Here is a 23,371-nt window from a genome sequence, read left to right on the forward strand (position 1 = left end):
TATATATGTATGTGTGTGTGCGTGTGTATATATGTATGTGTGTGTGCGTGTGTATGTGTGTGTGCGTGTGTGTGTGTGTGTGCGTGTGTGTGTGTGTGTGTGTGTGCGTGTGTGTGTGTGTGTATATATGTGTGTGTGTGTGTGTGTGTGTGTGTGTGTGTGTGTGTATGTGTGTGTATATGTGTATATGTGTGTGTGTGTGTGTGTGTGTGTGTATATGTGTGTGTGCGTGTGTATATATGTGTGTGTATATATGTGCGTGTGTGTGTGTATATGTATATATGTATATGTGTATGTGTGTGTGTGTGTGTGTGTGTGTTATAGCTTTTTCCAAATTTTTGAGAATTATTATTATTTTTAGAATTTAATTATTTAGGCTTTTATTTAAACATTTTATTTTCAATGGTGACAGTGTTCTAGCTTCCACTTATAGTATTAATGTTACAGACAGGAAAATATTAATGTGCACTTTTATAAAGACCTTAATATTTTAAGTTAATTTGGGGAGCAAATATTTTTGACTTTTTTTTTTTTGTAAATGGCAAAAATACAGAGAGACAAGAAAAAACCATTTAAAACCCTTTTTTATGACTTTTTTTTTTTTTTAAATGGGCAATGGTTCTTCCTAACTAAAGAAACACCCTTTACTTGAAAAATATTCATTAATAAAGGCTGGATTTTTTGGTTCCGATTTTTTTTTTTTTTATTCCATTTTTTGTACTTTGCAAACATCTGAAGGAGATGCGTTTTAGTGTATTTTGTTTTATTAATGATTTTAACCAATAATAGTTGGTTATAGTTATATGAATAGTTTTTTTTTTTTTAGTGCTGTATCTCTGTCCTAGTGTGGGTGTTACAGTATCGTCCACTATTTTATGCTCTCCACTTTTCTAGGCTGTTGTAATTTCATTTGATCATGAATTAAGGTCAGGCATTAAATAAATAAATGTAAACCGCAAATTTATTTTTGGTTCCTCTTCCTTTTTCTCTACAAGCAGCACAGCTATTCGTGCTATATTTAAGTAGCCAAGTAAACGTGAGCTACGCTATGCACTTCCTCTTCTTAAAATATGTCTGACCTTACCATACTCTTGCAGGGTGGATTACCTAAGTAAAGTAAATTGCTGTGAATAATCCGTTAATTGAGCCCTTTCATTATTCAGCAAGCATTTTGATATCGGCGTTCTGCAGTCTTGGGGGATGATGGGACGTGAGCGCCTTGTTGTGGTTTGTGCAGCCGTGAGACCTCCATTCACACGCTGCTCTGAATGAGGACGTAACGGCGGCTAAAGGAGACAGACCCCATCTCACTCCCCCGGTGCTGCTGTCACCTCTGCTTTGCTCTTCCCTCCCTATTGTTTGAAGCTAATGTAAAATGCACTGTCTATATGACCCATTTTAGCAGGCCATTAGCATAATTTGGCTGTCGCATGGCCACCGAGTTAATGTACTTGCAAATGACAGGGAAAGTGTGTTATACGACCTTAGGGTTTTTAAAAATTAAATGACAAAGTAGGCCGCACTTTGCATAAGTATGGACTTGACATTGGAGCGTGTGTGTGCGTCTGTGTGTGTTAGCGAGTGAGTGAGTGATATTGTAGTGTCAGTGCAAGGTGATGTGAAAGCATTTACACAGTAGTATTTTAGTTCATCTGGTTTGGGTTAAAACAAAACAGTTTTTTTATTGGTAGAGATACTGAAACCATTAGTCAAATGTGATATTTTAGCATTTTTAATGGCTTATAGACTTAGGAACACCTTTGACGGTTGTTACAGTTAACTAAAACTGAAACTAAATTTAAAACATAAAAAAAAAATTCTTGAAATAAAATAAACGTTAACTGAAACAAAATATAAAAACTTTTATTTCAGCTGCCAAGTAAACATTTGTCTTTTTAATTAAGGAAAAACTGCTAAAACTACAACTAAAATAAAAACTGTATAGACATTTATTAAAAAAAGGCTATTAAAAATGACAAAAAACTAAAAATTACTAAAACTTCAAAATAAAAATGCAAAATATGAAAATGAACTAAACTATATAATAATAACTTAAAAAATCTAAACGTATTATAATAAAAAAAAAAAAAACATATAAAAACACAAAATAAAAATAAATTTTTTTTTGGTATTAAATTTCTTACCCAAATATTCTAATTAATTTTAAATGTAATCATCAGGAAATCAAATGTAATCTGAAGTAATAACTTAAGTCATTACATATCAGTCATTAGTGCACAATTATTCTCTGTTTATTCTCGCGTCCTCATCTCTGTTTGATGTAATTCTTCGTATTTTTAATGACTTGGTCTGTTGCCCTAGTTATACACCTCCATCCATACTCGTCCGCAAGTATCTAAAGTGAAAAGATGAATTTGGATTGCAGAATGGAATGCCACACCAGTTCTTCAGGGGCCTGAAGCTATTCCGCCATATGGTGGCCTATTCCACACGGAGGATGGTGGGAGGGGGCTGGGCCAGCCTTTTACAAGAGATGCTTAAAGAGGCAAAGCAGATATTAATTCAGAGAGCCTACTCCAGAGTGTCCGCAGGAGCACAAATCACTGTCAGCGGATACGGAGAGGTGGGCAGGGTCCGTGTAAAACGCCCGTCTGCACTTCAAAGCCTTCTTTTGTTTAGTCTGTAATAAAGTTAGATGTGTCTCGCAGAGAAAAGGGACGAAAAAAGCCTGGAGACAGAGCACAAAGGAAGTCCTCAAAGAGCACGATTGTGTGGAAGATGGTGAAAAATGTGAAGGCTTTTCTCCTCTCGTAGGTTCACATTGGGCTAGATAGAGAGACAGGGTGGGGGTCAGATCTACAAGCCAAACCCCCCTCAGAAATCTGTCCATCTCCGCAGTGCCCTTATTACTTTGAACAGCAGCCATCAATCAACGTGTGTCCACAGAATAGAAACAATGGTCATTATTCACACTTCAGATTAAACGGAATAAAGAAAGTAAGCGCGAAAAAGGTTTACAGGCAGGGTCCAAAATGAACCCTTGCCAAGCGACAAATGGGAGTAAGAATTGGCATTGGAGATTAATTAAATCAAAGTTACTTGCATGGAACTGTAACATAATACATGGCTTAAATCAAATCGTAGGAATTATAGTCTGACGTGAACAATTCAGCTCAAACCATCTAACCAAAGACAACATCAGTCGTGAACTTTACCTCAGGAAATAACTTACTTTTAGAAGTTTAAGATGCCTATTTTTTTATTCAGTGTTGCAAATCATATTGAATATGTAATAAATGAATATATTAGAAACATTAGGATGCAAGTTACATAATGACCTGCATAGTTTGTCACTAATATGCAATAATTTCTGCATTATGCAGTCAAATGAATCTATTAGAGACATATGAGGATGCAAGTTATGTAATAACCTGCATAGTTTGTCACTAATATGCAATAATTTCTGCATTATGGTACCAAATGAATATATTAGAAACATATATTAGAATGCAAGTTATGTAATGACATGCACAGTTTGTAACTAATATACAAGAGAGAAACAAAAACCTAAACACTATTTTTATAAATATACACTTTGAAAATTATTATTATTTTTTTTTTACCAACAAAATCATTAACGATGTTCATTTTGGACTCTCTTTACAGTAACTTATCCAAGAAACCACCACAAATCACTACACCTACACAACATATTGTCTATCTCTGTTTACTTTGGTGAATTTAGATTTTTTTTCTGGTGTGTTATAAAACACACATTATGCATTCATTTGTAGAATCGGCGCAGTTGCCATCGCCAGTTTCGCAGACAGCCCTTCTAGATTGCAGCAGGCCATAAGTGGACCGGGGCAGACAGCATCATGCTACCGAAGCCTTGTTTTAACTGCCCTGGAAAAAGGGGAGAGGGAGAGAGAGAGAGAGAGATTGCTGCATTCTCACTGACATGCAGAGCATTACCATAATTGGCTTTTCTACATGATAGGACAGAGGAAATAATAATGTCATTTTATTTACAGCCTTCAGTGTCCTGCCCCTCTTCCCCTCCTCCTTTTCTCTTTCGCTCTCCATCTCTCTCCCTTTCTGCCTTCAGCGTGCTGCGTAGGTCAAAAGACATGGTTTGATCAGCCCTGTCCAAAGGCATCAAAGTTGAGTGGCATGTAATGGAGACCCAGTGACAAACCACATCGGCCAGCCAAATAAGACTTGCCAGTTTTCCCATTAAAATGTCGGGTAAACGGCGTGGCTTTCCTCTGCACACTCCAAAACCACTCTGACCGGCTAAATCAGCCGACTGAGGGAAGGCAGAATTGGACATTAGTAGTGCAAATGACTGTAGTGATTGCCCCCTCTCCTCCTCGATAAAATAAATAAATAAGAGGAAAAAGGCGGGGGAGAGAGAGAGGCATCGGTGGGCCGCGTTAGTGACATTCTGGGAAGGAGAGGCCTTCGGCATCTGCGCTCTGTCCGCGAGCATTCTCGTTCCCCTCTTCGAACACTTAGATCTGACATGTCTCAAGCGCACCAGCCAGCCCAATCAGACAGACCTGGTTTTGTCCAGCAGACCGCTTGGAAGCAGCAGAAAAGATGTATTTTTGAAGAACAGCAGATGTTTTTGGCCCGCCAAAATCACTTTGTTCCAAGCTCTGTAGGCAACGTTTTTAGGCATCATAAGTAAGCAAGATGGCTATGAACGTTCTCTAGTGTTATGTGCTTTATATGGTTTAGTGGTTAGCATTGTGCTCTGGGGTGTATATGGGAAATTTGGGTTCGAATCCAGCCTGCGTCTCATGTCCTCTTATTTGAACCCTAAAGAATTATTAAACTGAGCTTTAATGTGTATTTTCAGATTTCCGCTCGCAGAAACTGTTCAATTACATCTTGAGTCACGGCTTGCTAATTCTCTGCTGTTTGTTGGGCAACTGCATGCGAATCTCAACGCTCGAGTGCTCGTATGTGGGCGGTGTTTCTAAGAGCTGGCACTGGCTGTGTTTGTGTGTGCGGTGTCATGGGTGTCTATAGCAAGAAGGTTCACTCTGCGGCTGATCTTTGTTGGCTGAGACGGTGAGCTCTGCTCGTGTGCGTATGTGTGTATGTCCCGCTCATGTCCCGTTGCTGTGTCACCTGTCTAAACTCAGTGAGATCTCCGCAGCCACAGTGACAGCTCCGCTCTGGACACAGATGGCCACGCTCTCCTGCACAACACACATACGCGCACACACCTCACATCTCGCACACCTCATACATGCACACAAGCACAAGGCCCCGGTGCTCTGGCTGATCGTTTTAGATGTTGGTGGGCACTCAAGAACATACACACCTTTGTTATGTCTGTCCATACTGGTGTGTGGCGTTTGATAGAACACACACAAGGACAGGGACGTAAGAATGATTTGAAAATTGTGTGGGGTGGTAGGGGGCGCATTTTAAATATTATCAGCCTGGCTCATGAATATTAATTGGATATAATTAGATTATAATTATTGTCAAGTAGTTTTAAGTGATTTGCTGAAAGGCATGTAAGTGGGCACCATATTAGGAAGATTACAACAAAGCAGGTGTCTCTATTTTTTTTTAAGTTTAACTGAATAAGACATGTATGTATGTTTGTGTATTTTTATTTTTTTGAGTATACAATGTCATTTATAATTCTATGTGACCCTGGACCACAAAACCAGTCACTCTGCGGCTGATCTTTGTTGGCTGAGACGGTGAGCTCTGCTCGTGTGCGTATGTGTGTATGTCCCGCTCATGTCCCGTTGCTGTGTCACCTGTCTAAACTCAGTGAGATCTCCGCAGCCACAGTGACAGCTCCGCTCTGGACACAGATGGCCACGCTCTCCTGCACAACACACATAGGCGCGCACACACCTCACATCTCGCACACCTCATACATGCACACAAGCACAAGGCCCCGGTGCTCTGGCTGATCGTTTTAGATGTTGGTGGGCACTCAAGAACATACACACCTTTGTTATGTCTGTCCATACTGGTGTGTGGCGTTTGATAGAACACACACAAGGACAGGGACGTAAGAATGATTTGAAAATTGTGTGGGGTGGTAGGGGGCGCATTTTAAATATTATCAGCCTGGCTCATGAATATTAATTGGATATAATTAGATTATAATTATTGTCAAGTAGTTTTAAGTGATTTGCTGAAAGGCATGTAAGTGGGCACCATATTAGGAAGATTACAACAAAGCAGGTGTCTCTATTTTTTTTTTAAGTTTAACTGAATAAGACATGTATGTATGTTTGTGTATTTTTATTTTTTATTTTTTTGAGTATACAATGTCATTTATAATTCTATGTGACCCTGGACCACAAAACCAGTCATAAGGGGAAAAATTTTGACATTGAGATTTATGCATCATCTGAAAGCTGAATAAACAATTTTTCCATTGATAGGACAATTTGGCTGAGATACAACTATTTGAAAATCTGGAATCTGAGAGCGCAAAAAAAATCTGAATATTGAGATAATCGCCTTTAAAGCTGTCCAAATGAAGTCCTTAGCAATGCATACTACTAATCAAAAATTACATTTTGATATATTTACGGTAGGAAATTTACAAAATATCTTCATGGAACATGATCGTTACTTATATTCTAATGATTTTTGGCATATAAGAAAAGTCGATAATTTTGACCCATACTATGTATTGTTGGCTATTGCTACAAATATACCTGTGCTACTTATGACTGGTTTTGTGGTCCAGGGTCACATATGTAGATCTTTTGATATGACAGAAACGAACGAATTGGAAGCAAAACTGTAATGTTTTGTTTTGGCCTCCCAAATTTGATCAACATTTGTTGAACCAGACTTTCAGGCCTTGTTTTGTATCCTATCCTTGGAAAGTGCCTGCTTCACTCAGTAAATCAAACTCATCTCTCATTCCCCACCACATCAAAAGCATGGTCTTTTTATAGCAACTATTGATTCGCTTAATTGTGTGTATTCTTAACAAGTTATCTGTGGCATTTTCTGCCGACAGTACAATGCGGGTTTATTTTTGACTGACAAACACAACAAGCCCCTCCCCCCCTCCTCTCCTCTTAATCCCTCTCTTATTGTTCGGCGTGATGTTTAAAAGCAGGCCCCCGATAAGAGATGTCAGCAGTCAAACTTCTGATTGGGTTATTAAGTGTGAGCTGTCGTTGCCGCCGTCTGGCGGGATTCTTTTTTTTTGACGCAGATGGCAAAAAATTGCCAAGTCGTGTTTGACGGCTTGATGCGAGGACAGTGACATGCCAACGCGCATGCCTGTCAGATGCCGTGCGGTGTCAGGGGCTGAGGAGATGCGCTCGATTTAGTGTCAGGTTCTGCCCATCTCTTTGCGAAAAAAGCCTTCTCGTTCCAGCTTTCTTCTGCGCCCCCCCATCTCACTTTTCTCTCTCTCTCTCGGCTCCTCTATCACTCTCTCTGTAATTACAGCAAAGATGAAAAACTTCTCTCTTTGTTTTAACGTGATAAGCTGTCTTAAATGCTGCAGTGACTTGAGGGAATTATCAGGGCTTCAATCCACTGAACCGTGTTGCGGCGTGAACATTTCTTTTAAGGCGATATTTGGATAAGTGATTTATTTGACAGTTTGTAATGTTTATTTCACCAAATCCTTTTTGCTTTATGCCGCCTACTTGATTTCTCAGAGGAATTGACGGATTGAAATCCATCTGAGAGCTTGAGGTGGAATCAGTGATTCCTCTGGATCAGAAGCCGTCCTTTAAGAGTAACGGGAATGCCACATACACCACGTTCCCAGCTGTTCACGCCCCTACAGCTTCCTCCACACAGCTGTAAATGGCACCTTACAAACATCAGGTACGGAGTCCGTTCTGATTACGTGTGCTCAGCTGCACGCCGTTTGAAGCTGACAGCACATCTGCTTCAACCACTGAGACGGATCTTGGCATCTCGGACAGACATCTCCTGGTGGCTCGCTGAGATAAAGGAACAACTCTTCAAGCGCTGCCTGTCTCTTTTTTTTTTTTAAGTTTAACTGAATAAGACATGTATGTATGTTTGTGTATTTTTATTTTTTTGAGTATACAATGTCATTTATAATTCTATGTGACCCTGGACCACAAAACCAGTCATAAGGGGAAAAATTTTGACATTGAGATTTATGCATCATCTGAAAGCTGAATAAACAATTTTTCCATTGATAGGACAATTTGGCTGAGATACAACTATTTGAAAATCTGGAATCTGAGAGCGCAAAAAAAATCTGAATATTGAGATAATCGCCTTTAAAGCTGTCCAAATGAAGTCCTTAGCAATGCATACTACTAATCAAAAATTACATTTTGATATATTTACGGTAGGAAATTTACAAAATATCTTCATGGAACATGATCGTTACTTATATTCTAATGATTTTTGGCATATAAGAAAAGTCGATAATTTTGACCCATACTATGTATTGTTGGCTATTGCTACAAATATACCTGTGCTACTTATGACTGGTTTTGTGGTCCAGGGTCACATATGTAGATCTTTTGATATGACAGAAACGAACGAATTGGAAGCAAAACTGTAATGTTTTGTTTTGGCCTCCCAAATTTGATCAACATTTGTTGAACCAGACTTTCAGGCCTTGTTTTGTATCCTATCCTTGGAAAGTGCCTGCTTCACTCAGTAAATCAAACTCATCTCTCATTCCCCACCACATCAAAAGCATGGTCTTTTTATAGCAACTATTGATTCGCTTAATTGTGTGTATTCTTAACAAGTTATCTGTGGCATTTTCTGCCGACAGTACAATGCGGGTTTATTTTTGACTGACAAACACAACAAGCCCCTCCCCCCCTCCTCTCCTCTTAATCCCTCTCTTATTGTTCGGCGTGATGTTTAAAAGCAGGCCCCCGATAAGAGATGTCAGCAGTCAAACTTCTGATTGGGTTATTAAGTGTGAGCTGTCGTTGCCGCCGTCTGGCGGGATTCTTTTTTTTTGACGCAGATGGCAAAAAATTGCCAAGTCGTGTTTGACGGCTTGATGCGAGGACAGTGACATGCCAACGCGCATGCCTGTCAGATGCCGTGCGGTGTCAGGGGCTGAGGAGATGCGCTCGATTTAGTGTCAGGTTCTGCCCATCTCTTTGCGAAAAAAGCCTTCTCGTTCCAGCTTTCTTCTGCGCCCCCCCATCTCACTTTTCTCTCTCTCTCTCGGCTCCTCTATCACTCTCTCTGTAATTACAGCAAAGATGAAAAACTTCTCTCTTTGTTTTAACGTGATAAGCTGTCTTAAATGCTGCAGTGACTTGAGGGAATTATCAGGGCTTCAATCCACTGAACCGTGTTGCGGCGTGAACATTTCTTTTAAGGCGATATTTGGATAAGTGATTTATTTGACAGTTTGTAATGTTTATTTCACCAAATCCTTTTTGCTTTATGCCGCCTACTTGATTTCTCAGAGGAATTGACGGATTGAAATCCATCTGAGAGCTTGAGGTGGAATCAGTGATTCCTCTGGATCAGAAGCCGTCCTTTAAGAGTAACGGGAATGCCACATACACCACGTTCCCAGCTGTTCACGCCCCTACAGCTTCCTCCACACAGCTGTAAATGGCACCTTACAAACATCAGGTACGGAGTCCGTTCTGATTACGTGTGCTCAGCTGCACGCCGTTTGAAGCTGACAGCACATCTGCTTCAACCACTGAGACGGATCTTGGCATCTCGGACAGACATCTCCTGGTGGCTCGCTGAGATAAAGGAACAACTCTTCAAGCGCTGCCTGTCTCTTTTTCTTCTCTTTACTCCCTCCATCTCCTCTTCTGCGCCCCTCTTTTCCTGCTCTGTCTCTTCCTATTGCCTTCAAAGTTGTGCAGGCTGTTGTTGCGGCTTTTCTTCTCGTGTTGTGTTCAAAATGGCTGATAGTAACAATACCACTCTCACAAAGCGAACAGGAGGCTTTTTTATAGCCGGACATGCTGTGAAGATGTATGCGCTCGCTCGCTCACACACACACACGAGCACACTCGAAAGAGGTACTTTGATGTGTTTCGATGACGGAGAGCTCATTTTGTTTATCTCCCACTGCAGATCGAAACCAGCTGATTAAACAGGAATTTAATTCTACCGCTCCTCATTAAGCACTTGGTCTCATGGACCTTTATTCTCTTTTCATTAAGCGAATTAAACGAGTAGCATTCTCTCTCTCCCTCTCTCTCTCTTGCTCTTTTTGTCTCACAGCTGTGGGTGCCGACAGTGGGCTATCACTCTGTTTTTTCTGTCATAGCTCTGTCGGCACACAATAGAGTGAAGGAGCTTTTTGTGGCTGAAACATGAAACCTTACATTTGTTAACATTATTGTTCTGTTCCTTTTCCCCCCATGTAATACATCTCACAGTACATCTTATTACCACACATTTAGCTGAGGGAAATAAGCATTTTCTGGTGTGTGGCGTAGGCAACATTTTTCAGTATTATACCTTTTTTATTTTTTTTTATTTTTTTTTATTTTTTTTTACCTTGAGAAATAAATGTGCACTTAGCAGTAATACGCAGAGCAAATAGAGCCATATTTGCACAAATATGCATGAATGTGTAGTTCTGAACAACATACTTGTGGGCCGATGCGGTTTTCACTAAAAATCAATGCATTAACTGGTTCTTATCAATCCACTGGGACTCTTTTGGTCAGAATATCGACAAGGGAGGAAGACATCGATGCCAGTGTTTAGAGAGCAGCTGGCCGATATAGTACATACAAAGCAATTTAAAATCAACATGAAATCCAAAATGACTCCATTTATTTTATCAAAAGGATAGTTCACCTAAAATTTTAAATATCATTTACTCACCCTCATTTTGCTCCAAACCTGTATGACTTTTCCAAAAGATCATATTTTAAAGAATGTTTCAACTGTTTTCGTCCAAATAATGAAAGCCATTTGGCTCCAAAACAATGGACCATACTGACTTTCATTGCATGGACAATGGGGAAAAAATTAGACGATTTAAAAAATATTATATTTTGTGTTCAGCAGAATAAAGTCTTCATAAACCTCAATTAAAATACTATTTACTGTTAACCAAGATGCTATTTTTCTATACAAGTCTTTAACTAAAAGATAAATTGGACACAAAATTGCTGTAATTAAATCCGTATATTTTAAGATTTTTAAGAAAAGAAAATTAAAGACTATTTAAAAGTAGATTTTGAGACTGACCAAAGGCAAATCCTGCTAAATCCTATAAGCAAGCATGGTTATCGGTCAATAATGAAACACTGGCCAATTAACTGGCCTATCACTAGAAGGAAGGAGCACAAAAAAATTAGGTATGCACCGAATGTTTGACGACCGAAATTATTCGGCCGGAAATAGCAAAAAAAAAATCTAATTCGTTGTTCGGCCGAATAAGCGAAAAGGCCGAATAATATGTACCGAACAATGACTAGTGCGATCAAATAGAGGCACGCACTAATGCAGCAAACATGTCGGCAGTGTAAAAGTATTTAAAACTACCAAAAAAAGACGCAGAAATCATTACAAGCACGAAGCACTGACAGCGAGAGACAGTTTAGTGCTGCATCACATGTCTCCGATGAGAAGAAGAGGTGGCTGATGCTAGTGGTTAGGCTACTGTATGATGATTGAAATCGCGAAATGGCCTCAAACGATTAGTAAATAAACTGCAGAATGTTATCATTTCTAATGCATGCACGAATTGTATGTATTTTGACAGCGCTGCACAAGCTCGCGGTGCCAGAGTTCAAAGTACAAAGCGTGAAGGAAATCTGCACTGAAACTGTGTTACTCGTCAGTTGCTCAGTAACATTTTTGTGAGTTTTTTTTAAAGGCATGTGACAATGTGATATGCGCAACAAACATCTTCCCAAAATCGTTATGAGAATCATTTACAAATCCGCATGCTGTTGTCAACAAAAAGAAGCACTGAGATCTTCCTGCGGGGTTCTGCCCAAATTAAAGCTGAGAAAAAGCAACAACTCCATCAACATTCATAAATTATAGTATTGTAATTTTACTGTTGTTCTATAAAATAAAAAAAGTAAGACAATAATAATGATAATAATAATTACCCTACAACAGCTCTATTAATACATGTATTATAACATTCACACATACTGTTCAAATTGGGATCTGTAATATATTCTAAAGTTTTAAAAGAATTCTCTTCTGCTCAGCAAGGCTGCCTTTATTTGTACAGTAAAAAATACATGCCTGATTCAAGTCTCAAAAATGGCCAAAAAATATTATTTTACTAACTTGTTAATTGTAAGTTAAATTGTGCTTTGTTGGTATAATGTCTGCTAGAATGTAAAAAAATGTTCAGTGTTAAAGCTGCAGTCCGTAAGTTTTGCCTCTTTGTCGCCATCTCTGTTTGAAAACCTAGAATTGCAGCTGTGTGCGGAATTAGCTTGCTTGTGTGGGTTGTGAGTCGGCACGGCTCCAGCGCGGATGAGTCTAATGTTCTGAAGAGTATGTGTGGCAGTCAGTCACCGCACCGGTGTGGATATTTACTGTACTTTGCAATCACAGATTCTAGCATACATCTTGGAATATGACCCAAATAAGAATTTTCACCGTATATTGCCATCTGAACAAGTAACAAGTCTGCCACGTTTGTTCCGACCAACTGAGGAAAAAAGCATTTCCATAAATCTCGCTACAAATGGTGATTAAATCTAAAGATCGGTTAGCTCATATCACATCAAACCGTTCAAATTGTTATAATTTATTCTCAAATGATTAATGTTAACAACATCAGCATTGGTGACTGAGTAGAGTGTGTATTAGCTTGTAGAGTTAAATTTCTGCACAGTCTAATCTAATTGTCATACTCTTCGAATTTCATATTAAGAAATTATTTTAACCCAAAAAGCAAATTATGCTCCCTTCGAACTGGTTTTCTTTAAAATACAAATCTTTGTAATCCCAGGCTATCTGTAATCAGAAGCACATTTCTAACTGGAATATAATTTAATTTCATTCATATGTGTTTCATAAACACATAATCCTTTATGGATTACAATCCGCCATCAAAATGATACATTTAATTAGTCTGGCTGCTGTGAGAAAAGGCTATAAACGATCCGCTACCTGCAGGATCCTCACATGCGATAGCCTAGTAGCCAGGACAGCTTCTTTATGTTTACAGACGTGACGTAATGACGCAGCGGCATGCTCAAATTTCCCGCAAAAAACTACCCATACGACTCAAATTAGAAAACATTATTATAAGCTAACCGTTGTGAATCGGGCTAAAGTAAGGCGATAGTTTTGAACACTGGCTGGTTATGTACTTGCTCAGATATTGATTTCAGATCATTTTTAACCAAAAAAAGTTACAGACTGCAGCTTTAAGTAAATATTTTTTAAAAAATTTTATTCGAAAAGCAGGACAAAATAGTAAAAAGCACATTTTGGCTATTTAATTTATGCAATGGTGAAAAAAATGGCAAAATAGGCCTACATGGGGGAAAAATACAAAAAACCCTGTTCGGTATTCGGCCTTTGGCCCAGTGTTTCATTTTGTTCGGCTTCGGCCAAAAATTTTTATTTCAGTGCATCCCTACTAAAAATGGTTCTGTATCCTCTTGTCTTTTCTCTCACTCTCTCTTTTTCCCCTGTGGCTGCACACACTCTTGACTCCCCGAGAGTTAGTACAGCATGGACCATGACAACATGACATGCCATTTCCACTTGCATTTTAGCATGACTCGCTGCGAGAACTTCCATCGCCTCTGCCAACAGTATTGAGGCAAGCTGCACCCCGTGCTGCATCCCTGGCAATAACTCAGACGCAATCTCACACTCAGAGGAGTCTAGCTTGGCTAGTGCATGGGAGAACTGGATCAATGTCACACACAGTCTGTGCCCTCTAACTACAGGGAAAAGGAGGATGAAAAAAGCGAGAGAGAAGTCAATATGGTGGTGTTTATATGGAGTTTGTTTTTTGTAAACAAAAGGGGTGTGGGGTAAATTTTGTAATATTAGATGTAAATGGACGCATTTTCTGCATCAGTTTTGGAATGATATCTTTTACTTTTATTATAATGTTCACAATATAAGGTTTTTTTTTTTGTATAATTTTGTACAAGCATGACATTACCATGCTTTTTCAAAGTTTTTTTCCAAGATTCCTTTTTTTGCTTTAGAGGACTGATTTTCAAAGGAGGACTCTCCTCTGCCCTCTGTACCCTTGCTGAGCTGTTACACGGTATAGCTTTGTTAGTCTCAGCAGTGAAGGGTGCTATCTATCATAGTCAAGATATGGATGTTTGCCACTTTATAATTGCAAACCTGCGTCCTCTGCCAGGACTATTGACAAAAAATATCTTTAGGATCATTATGTAGGCATGCACACACATGTCATTTAAAGTGAATTTACTTATTCAACAGTCCATGTTAAGTTGCACATTTGGAGGGCTCTTTTGTCTCATCATCTGTTTTTTTCCCCTCTGTTTTGTTTTCTCAGCCTATGTGCCGGAGGACGAGCTTAAGGCAGCTAAGATCGATGAGGAGCACCTGCAGGACGACGGACTCTCCTTAGACGGTCAGGACGCAGAGTACCTGTGCAATGAAGAAGACGATGGCCGTGAACAGCTGAGCTACCAGAACTCTCCACTCAGCAATGGCACCAACCCAGACGCTGGCTACGGCTCGCCCCTCAGCGACACCAGTGATCACCTGGCTGACTTCAAAAGCACCTCCTCCAAAGAAGGCCAGGATAAAGAGGAGGTTGAAGACATGGAGACAGATGCTGGACTGTCTTTGCAGGACAGCCTGGCTCAGATGAAAGCAGTCTATGCAAACCTGATTTCAGATGCTTCCTGGTCGAGTATCACAAAGGACATTATGAAAAGCAAGCAGGTTAGTGCTAGTAGCACTAACAGTACTCCAAGCAGCCACAAGGGGAACAACAGCGTTGCAAACAGCCATGCAAGCAGCATTACAAGCAGCGGAGCTAGCGGCAGCAGCAACGCTAGTGCTAGCACGAAGACAAATGTGATGCCAAGCAGCAATTCTACAAAAGCCACCGCATTAAACAATGCCAACAATGGACCCATCAATGGTGCTAACAGTGGGGGTGTTGCATATGACTGGCACCAAGCAGCTCTTGCTAAAACCTTACAGCATACGCCCTACCACCTCATGCCTGAACCAAGTCTCTTCAGCACAGTGCAGCTGTACCGGCAAAACAATAAGCTGTATGGGCCTGTGTTTACAGGTGCCAGCAAGTTCAGATGCAAGGACTGTAGTGCAGCCTACGACACGCTTGTAGGTCTCACGGTGCACATGAACGAAACGGGCCATTACCGTGATGACAACAAGGACAAGGAGGAGGACAAGGGTAAGAAATGGTCCAAGCCACGGAAACGATCCTTAATGGAGATGGAGGGCAAAGAAGATGCTCAGAAAGTCCTGAAATGCATGTATTGTGGCCACTCGTTCGAATCCCTACAGGACTTGAGTGTCCACATGATCAAAACTAAACACTACCAGAAAGTGCCTCTCAAAGAACCAATGCCAGCTCTTGCCTCAAGGCTGGTGCCCTCCACCAAAAAGCGAGCGTTCCAGGACCTGATGTCTCCGTGCTCACCTGAGTCAATCTCTAGCACCCCTGGAATTCCACTGGCAGAGACTGCACCCACCAAAGATCAGAAAATTTCCAACCCATATGTCACATCTAATAACCGTTATGGCTACCAAAATGGTGCGAGTTATACCTGGCAGTTTGAGGCCCGAAAAGCTCAAATTCTTAAGTGTATGGAGTGCGGGAGTTCCCATGACACCTTACAGCAGTTGACAGCCCATATGATGGTGACTGGACACTTTCTCAAAGTCACAAACTCCGCCTCCAAAAAGGGTAAGCTATTAGTGTTTGACCCTGTGGTGGAAGAGAAAATCCAATCCATCCCTCTTCCGCCCACAACAACACGTCTGCCAGCTCCCACTATCAAGTCCCAGCCTGATTCACCAGTTCACCCATCCACCATGGATGAAAGGAAGGAGTCGGATGAGGAGAAAGTGGAGGAACCTGAGGAGAAGAAAATCAAGCAAGAGAGAGAGGATCCTGCTGAGAAGGTGGAAAAGACGGAGAAACCCAGCCATTACAAATATCTAAGAGAAGAGGATCTTGAAGAGTCTCCTAAAGGTGGACTAGATATTCTGAAGTCATTAGAAAATACAGTCTCCAGTGCAATCAGTAAGGCTCAGACCGGTACACCCACCTGGGGTGGATATCCCAGCATTCATGCCGCCTACCAGCTCCAAGGGTCTGTGAAATCATCTATATCTGCTGTCCAGAGTGTCCAGATTCAACCAACATACAACGCCAGCAGCTTGAAATCTTTGACCTCTGACTCCAGCACTCTGATACATTCTCCAAGCAGCCCATCACCACCTCTAAACCATAAAAGCAATGTCCTAGCCATGGAAGAGTTGGTGGAAAAAGTAACAGGAAAAATCCCTTCAAAGAAAGACAGGGATGAAAAATCAACTGAACGTGGCTCCAGATATATCACTGCTGAATTACCCTCCCCTGTTCTCAAAGACCGAAAGGACCTGCCAAGACCAGATGATCTTTGCAAGCCAACAAAAAACGGCAAGGTAGATAAAGACCTAGAGCATGTTCCGATTCGGGATGGAGAATACAAGGAAAGCCATGCAGATAATCCTGTCAAGAATGGAACGGATGTCCTCAAATCGCAAGTCAGCAATGGTTGCGATAATTTAGGAATCATCACTGACCACTCACCAGAACAGCCTTTAGTCAGCCCTCTCAGTGCATTGCAGTCTATCATGAACACTCATTTGGGTAAGGCCTCCAAAACAGTCAGTCCACTCCTAGACCCACTAGCAATGCTGTACAAGATCAGCAACAACATGATGGAAAAGCCCATGTACAATCCAGCTCAGGTCAAGCAAGTCGAGCCCATCAACAGATATTATGACAATGACGACGATCAGCCCATGGACTTGACCAAGTCTAAAAGTGGCAATGGGCCCACCAACAATTGTTCGTCCACAGTTATCAGCAACAATAACAGCAACATCACAAACAGCACCCGACCCATCTTGTCCACGCTGGCCGAATCGGTCTCATCTCCTCTTCGGGAGAATGCCCTAATGGACATCTCCGACATGGTGAAGAACCTCACAGGTCGCCTGACGCCAAAGTCGTCAACCCCTTCCTCTATATCCGAAAAGTCGGACGCAGATGGCTGTGCTTTTGAGGATGGCCTGGAGGATCTTTCACCCATTCAGAAGAGGAAAGGCAGGCAATCAAACTGGAACCCTCAGCATCTGCTGATTCTTCAGGCTCAGTTTGCATCCAGCCTTCGGGAAACCCCTGACGGGAAGTACATCATTACAGACCTTGGTCCTCAGGAGCGTGTACATATTTGTAAGTTTACAGGTCTCTCCATGACCACCATCTCCCACTGGTTGGCGAACGTCAAGTACCAACTCAGGCGGACAGGTGGAACCAAGTTTCTGAAGAACATAGACTCGGGCCACCCACTGTTTCTGTGTAGTGATTGTGCCTCCCAGTTCAGAACTCCCTCCACATACATTAACCACTTAGAGTCCCACTTGGGCTTTAGCTTGAAGGACCTCTCAAAGTTATCAATAGACCTCATAAGAGACCAGCAAGCAGTCACAAAAATGATCACAGATAAGACATTCAGTGCCCTTGGCTTGACTGAGGACGACTCTAATTCCATATTTCAGTGCAAACTGTGCAATAGGACTTTTGTCAGCAAGCACGCAGTGAAACTGCACCTCAGCAAAACGCACGGAAAGTCACCGGAGGACCATCTGATCTTTGTTACTGAGCTGGAAAAGTTAGAAAAAGCCTAAGGAAAGCAGGCTGGTGGCAGTGAAGTGACTGGATCGAGAATCATTGCACTACATCACTGTACTGCACTGCGCCTGAACTGAGCCTTCAAAATCAGTCCAACTTCTGTCGTGAAACTGCCTGATTGGACCATGATCCGTTTGCCCCCCCCTCCCCCTCGTTTTTCAGTCTTCTGATTTCTATCTCTTGCTTTGTACTGTATTTATCTGATATGTGTCGGTTATGTGCATGTTTTTGTTCTTTATTTTTATTTCTGAGTGACTTCATTCAAACAGAATTTACAATTTGTACTCTGTTGAATTGGGAATGAAACAAACATGGTATCCATGGGCATGGTCTAAAACAAAGTGGCAAAAGAACTTCTGAATAGAACGAGTTGCGTCGTACTGAACTCTCGCTATACGTCAAAAAAGACTGACTTCATTAAAGCACTCCGTAGTGTTGAATGTTATGAGAATATGTATAAAATGAGACAGAGCTATTTTGTTAATTTGAGCTCCGATTTTCAGATATTGGCTTGACATAAATCAAACTGCAACCCTTTGAAGTGAAAACAATGCATTGTAGATTTTGTTGAGTCTTCGAAATCTCAAAGGATATTGAAGATTTTGACGGGCTGCCTATGATTATACACTTTGGTTTTTCAAAGGCATTTCTTTGTTTTTAATAATCATTGTTTTTTTGTTGTTAAGTATCATTTTATACAGTAGCAATTTGAAACGTATGCTTTGGTACCACTATTCCTCTTTCTATGGTTTCGCTTCTGTTTCGACCTGTAAAGACTTAATTGAAATCTTATATACAGCACATATATTTAAATGATCAGCGAAGATGTGTAAATTTCCATCATCATATCTTGCCAATTGCCGCAGCTCAACATTGTTTGTATGGTGTGCATTCTTTTATATTGTCATTTTATATATAGTAAACAAAAAGGAAATAATATGTACAGAGATGTATATGCAGTATATGTGCTGTAGAACCACGATTCATCCTTTAGTTGAACTAAGTTCTCTGATGTGGTAAATATGAATTGACTGAAGGAGTTGCATCACTGTTGATGCATGGAGTATGAGAGGGAACCAAGCAATGCAAAACATGAAATACAGTACATTTCAATGTTTTATCTTGCCATTGTGAAAAGTCCCATCAATTCCCTTAATTAAAAAAAAAAGAAAAAAATGTTTTTGTCCCTTAATTGTAAAATAAAACCTGAAGCATTTCTTGATTAATGCTGTTCTCCATTTGGTCATTGTGTTTTTTTTCTCTTTTCTTAATCAACAATTTGGATGTGAAGAAGGTTCTACTTCCACCTTATGGACTTTATTCCAGCTACTTCAGAGTTGAAATATTCGGATGTTCATTGTCCATTTTTGCCTTTGTTGTTCTTTGAATGCAGCACCTTTTCTGTGCTGTATTTAAATGAGAGAGATGTTTCCAGACACAAAACCTGCTGGTAAACAGGAAACACTCTCTAGCCGGAGCCAAAATGGGCAAAGAACTTGTGGATTTAACGCTTTTCCATAAAGCCTGTATATCTGGCTTCTCAGGACCGATTCTGTAGCATTGATCCAGCCCTTCCTCTCTTTTTTGGAGGATCTAGTGCAGTCCCTGTACGTATTCTATGTAAATTACAGCAATCATGACAACTGCGACATTGTGAGTACCTGCAAAGCAGAGTGAAACATCGGCAGATAGACGCAGTTTAAGCAGATTTGCATATTTTTCTCTCTCTCCTGTTCACACAAGCGCTCTCCAAGCATTTCACGGGGTTTTCAGACTTTGAAATAAATGCCCAATTTCTAGTGGGAATCAAAGATTTACTCTTTTCAGCTCAATTACTGAGTGATTATATGTGTGGACACAGGGGGCTTGAGGGGAAACGAAACAAGAAGGGAAAGGACTGAAATATGCAGTGTTTGCACAATAATCTCAATCTCCATTTGAAGCCGCTTTGGGGAGTTGCAGTATCAAACCCCTTGTTAGTTGCCCTATTTGAGAGTATCCTCTCACTCAAATTGGCATGTTTTGATTTCCCAGTGGTCCCATACTGAATATTCTGAGCCTCCATCTGCTAGTTTTGCTTTCCTCAATTACTGCAATTCTTTTTCATTTTCATTCAAAAGGCAGGATATCTGTGCAAACTATTGGACTTATTAAGCCATATAAATCCAAAAGTATCCCAACTCTTTGTGCATAAATAATTTGTCATCCAGATAAATATTTTTATACATGAAGGGTGCAGGTTTAGGCTTTGAGTATGTTCTGGAGTAGATTTAAAACTATTAATTTATTCAAGACATGGTTCTGGCGTAACTTTTCCACGCGTTGGAATATCCTTGATATAATAAACCGAAAGCAATATTGTTATTGAAATCAAACCTTTTGAGTATGGAGCAGATTTAAGTGTATTATAAAATTAAGCCTTCCATTTCCTTCCACATCTGGGGTCCCGACGCACACAGATAAAGGGGCCATGCCAGGCCTCTCTTAAAGAATTGACTTACTGCCTATTCGCAGATATCACATGCTACGAGAAACAAAAGGTTGTAGAAGCATTTGACAGCATACGTTTGTGTTAAAGCTCCAGTTAAATGCAAATGCAAACACAAAGCTTTAGGTGAGACAATGTTAAAGACACAAAGGTTTGGATGCCTTGCAACTTTGTAAGTGGCAATAACATTTTTAGCAGTAAACAGGCATGTTTCATCTGTCTCTACGTGTTCCTGCCAAGTACATTTCTACTATGAACATTAATCATGATAGTGATACATTTCTGTTTGAGGAAGAATGCATTTGGAATGAAATTCTTAAAGGTGCTTATTGATTAATGAACAAAATGATTGATTAATTAAACAAATATGTAGTTTAGACATCAAAACAGATCCCCCTTTCACTTGTGCTATCACCACGTGCTATTGATGTTTCATATCAAGACGGGATGAAGGCTTGAAGGAACACAGAAATTTGAATAAGTCTTTGCACGTCAGACATCAGTGTCATTACTGATGCAACTCATCACTGATTTCATCAGCTTAACCTTGTGTCTCACGTTTTGTTATTTCACTTCAAGCAAACAGGAAATAAATCATCTTGGTCTGTTCCTTTGCTGCTCGACCTCACAGACAGACGGTGAAGCATAAATATGATGCCACACAAAAGAATTCATTGATAGAGGGAATATGATGGATTTTAACTGGTTACAATTTGCTGTTTTCAAAAGGCAAAGCAGTGAGACTTCAATGTAATTTAAATGTTCTCTATCGAAATTGCACACTTTATACAGACAGGAATAAGTTGACAGATTGAAATGAATAAAATCTGGAAAATGACACATTGTAGTCTGTGAATGACAGAATTTTTGAATATAAAATGAAAAAGAAAACTTTTAGTCAACATCCATCCAGATGGACTGTTTGTTTGGCCAAAAACACTGATTAGAATCTTTAAAAAAATTAAATGTAAAAAAAATCCTATCACCATGTCATTCTAAACCCATTTGACTCAGTGTTGTGTAGAAAACAAAAGGAGATGTTTTGCAGAATGTTCGTGCTGGTACTTTCCGTAATTTTTGAAGATTGACGGCTCAGGTGCTCTTAAAAATGAAGCTTCCAAAAGAGAATTTTTGCAGTGATGCCTTAGAAGAACCATTTTTGGTTCCCAAAAGAAGATTTTAAGTAATACGCAGAAGTTTTGTGGAACGGAAAGGTTCCATGGTTGTCCAATAAAGAACCTCACCATTCATTGTATAAACCGTTCTGCTAAATGGCTTCTTTCGTGTTCCTCAGATGGAAGAAAGTCATACAGGTTTGGGGCGATATGAAAGCAAGTAAATGATAACAGATATTTCATTATTGCGTTCACCTTCACTGAAAGCCTGGACTTTAAATACACAACTTTAAAAACACATGCAGCTTGAAATGCACCAGCAGTGACACCTTAAAGTGTTCCTCCATTAAATTTGAAATGTTTTAAGCCTTTAAAAACTCATTTGACACCCTGTACGCTGACTATTTCCAGTCTGAATTTGTTATTCTTAAGCTGTCCGCAATGAGGCCTGTGTTTCTGTCAAATGACAGCTGTCAAACTACAAGGCAGAATGTGTAAAATTGAATCACAGTTGAACACTGTAGAAAACAAAGGCCTGTCAGATAAATGCACACGGCAGAATAAATTGTGAGCCCATTTGATTGGCAGCTCTAGGACGAAACGTACATTTCCGAGAATAAATATGGCTGGAAAACTTCGAGTCCCATCAGGTGATGGACTGCAGGATCATTGCATTAAGACTTATTTGATGCTTCCTTCCCAACGGATGTGTGAAGTGTTGGGGAGACGGCGTCACAAATGGCTGTGTTCCTGTCAAAAGTGAGCCGTGTTTGGAGATGGAACGTCCCGCTTATTCATCTGCGTGCGGATAGCAGCCTGAAGAATGGAGATGTGACAAAATCGCTTCTTTATAGAATAATGACGGCTGACACGAGGCCTAATGGATGCAGTGTTTTTAATCTCTGTGAAGGCTCAGCCCGGTGATGGACTCGGCTGCCAGGCCTACAGGTGTGCTGTGACAGCCTGTCTATTCTACTGCTCATCACTCACACCGAGCAGAGACGACCAGCTTCACTTCAGCCCCATCCGCTCAGCCGCTGTATTGGACTCGATAGCAAAGCGGAGGGGAGTGGCACCAAAACCTGGGCTGAAATCCGCCCACAGCTTCTCTGCCGTCTTTATACAGAGGTTAAAAGAGTTAAGTCCAATGTTGCGCAGAATACATCAAGTTTGCTATGACAAGAAGAAGAACAAGTTAGATTAGTCAGGAACATGCTTTCAAGCTGCAGATAAACTGCTGGATATCAGAGGAAAGACATTCAGATCATTCATGAAAAGGATTTTATATATAGTCATGAAATTTAACAGAAAAACAATATGAAATAGTTTGACTATAGTGTTTTGAACACTTATTTTGACATTTGTCAAGTGCCTTTTGTGCCCACTTTCATGACTTTTATATATGACATCCATATACTTTCTATTTGTTAATTTTCAACCTTTTTTGGTTAAGCATTAGTGCGAGTTCTAATAGTCGTGCAAAGTTAATAATATAAATGATGAAAAATTATTGTCTCAATTATATATATAATTGGTGTTATCATGGTTAAAAACGTGTATTTTGAAAATATAAGAAGTTGGGGAAAAGTCCTTCCAAGGTCAAAGTTCAGAGTAAGGAAATACTGTTCAAATTTGTACTTGGTTTTGGTTGTGGCTAGAAGGCATTAAGCTCCGACCAGAAACTAACAATGACATTTAATTTTCTACCTATTAGATTGTGTTTTATTAACGTCTACACCTGCCCAAACCCTAAACCTACCCCTTACAATAATGCAAAAATAGTAATTATTGTTGTACAGTGTGACAAAAATTACGCTGTATTGATGTGCGCATGCCCAGTAGTGCCATATGTATCCCTTCTAGCCTTAACCCTTGGTTTTTTTCTGCACCAGTTTTGTTGAAACGATAATCAATTTGACAGATTTTTAATGGATTTTCTATATTTTAAAA

General features: G+C 40.1%; 1 protein-coding gene across 1 annotated transcript in view; it reads left to right on the forward strand.

Annotated features, from left to right (window-relative positions):
* tshz1 (teashirt zinc finger homeobox 1) overlaps positions 1-19,018 on the forward strand; it is a 37,329-nt gene extending 18,311 nt beyond the window's left edge. The window contains exon 2 of the mRNA XM_016281380.1: positions 14,429-19,018. Within this exon, the coding sequence (XP_016136866.1) occupies positions 14,429-17,814 (3,386 nt within the window). The 3' untranslated portion in view covers positions 17,815-19,018. The remainder of the gene's footprint in view (positions 1-14,428) is intronic.
* Positions 19,019-23,371: the final 4,353 nt, after the last annotated feature.

The sequence above is a fragment of the Sinocyclocheilus grahami genome, unplaced genomic scaffold, assembly GCF_001515645.1.
Source record: "Sinocyclocheilus grahami isolate Dianchi unplaced genomic scaffold, SAMN03320097.WGS_v1.1 scaffold149.1, whole genome shotgun sequence".
In the NCBI taxonomy this organism is placed as follows: Eukaryota; Metazoa; Chordata; class Actinopteri; order Cypriniformes; family Cyprinidae; genus Sinocyclocheilus; species Sinocyclocheilus grahami.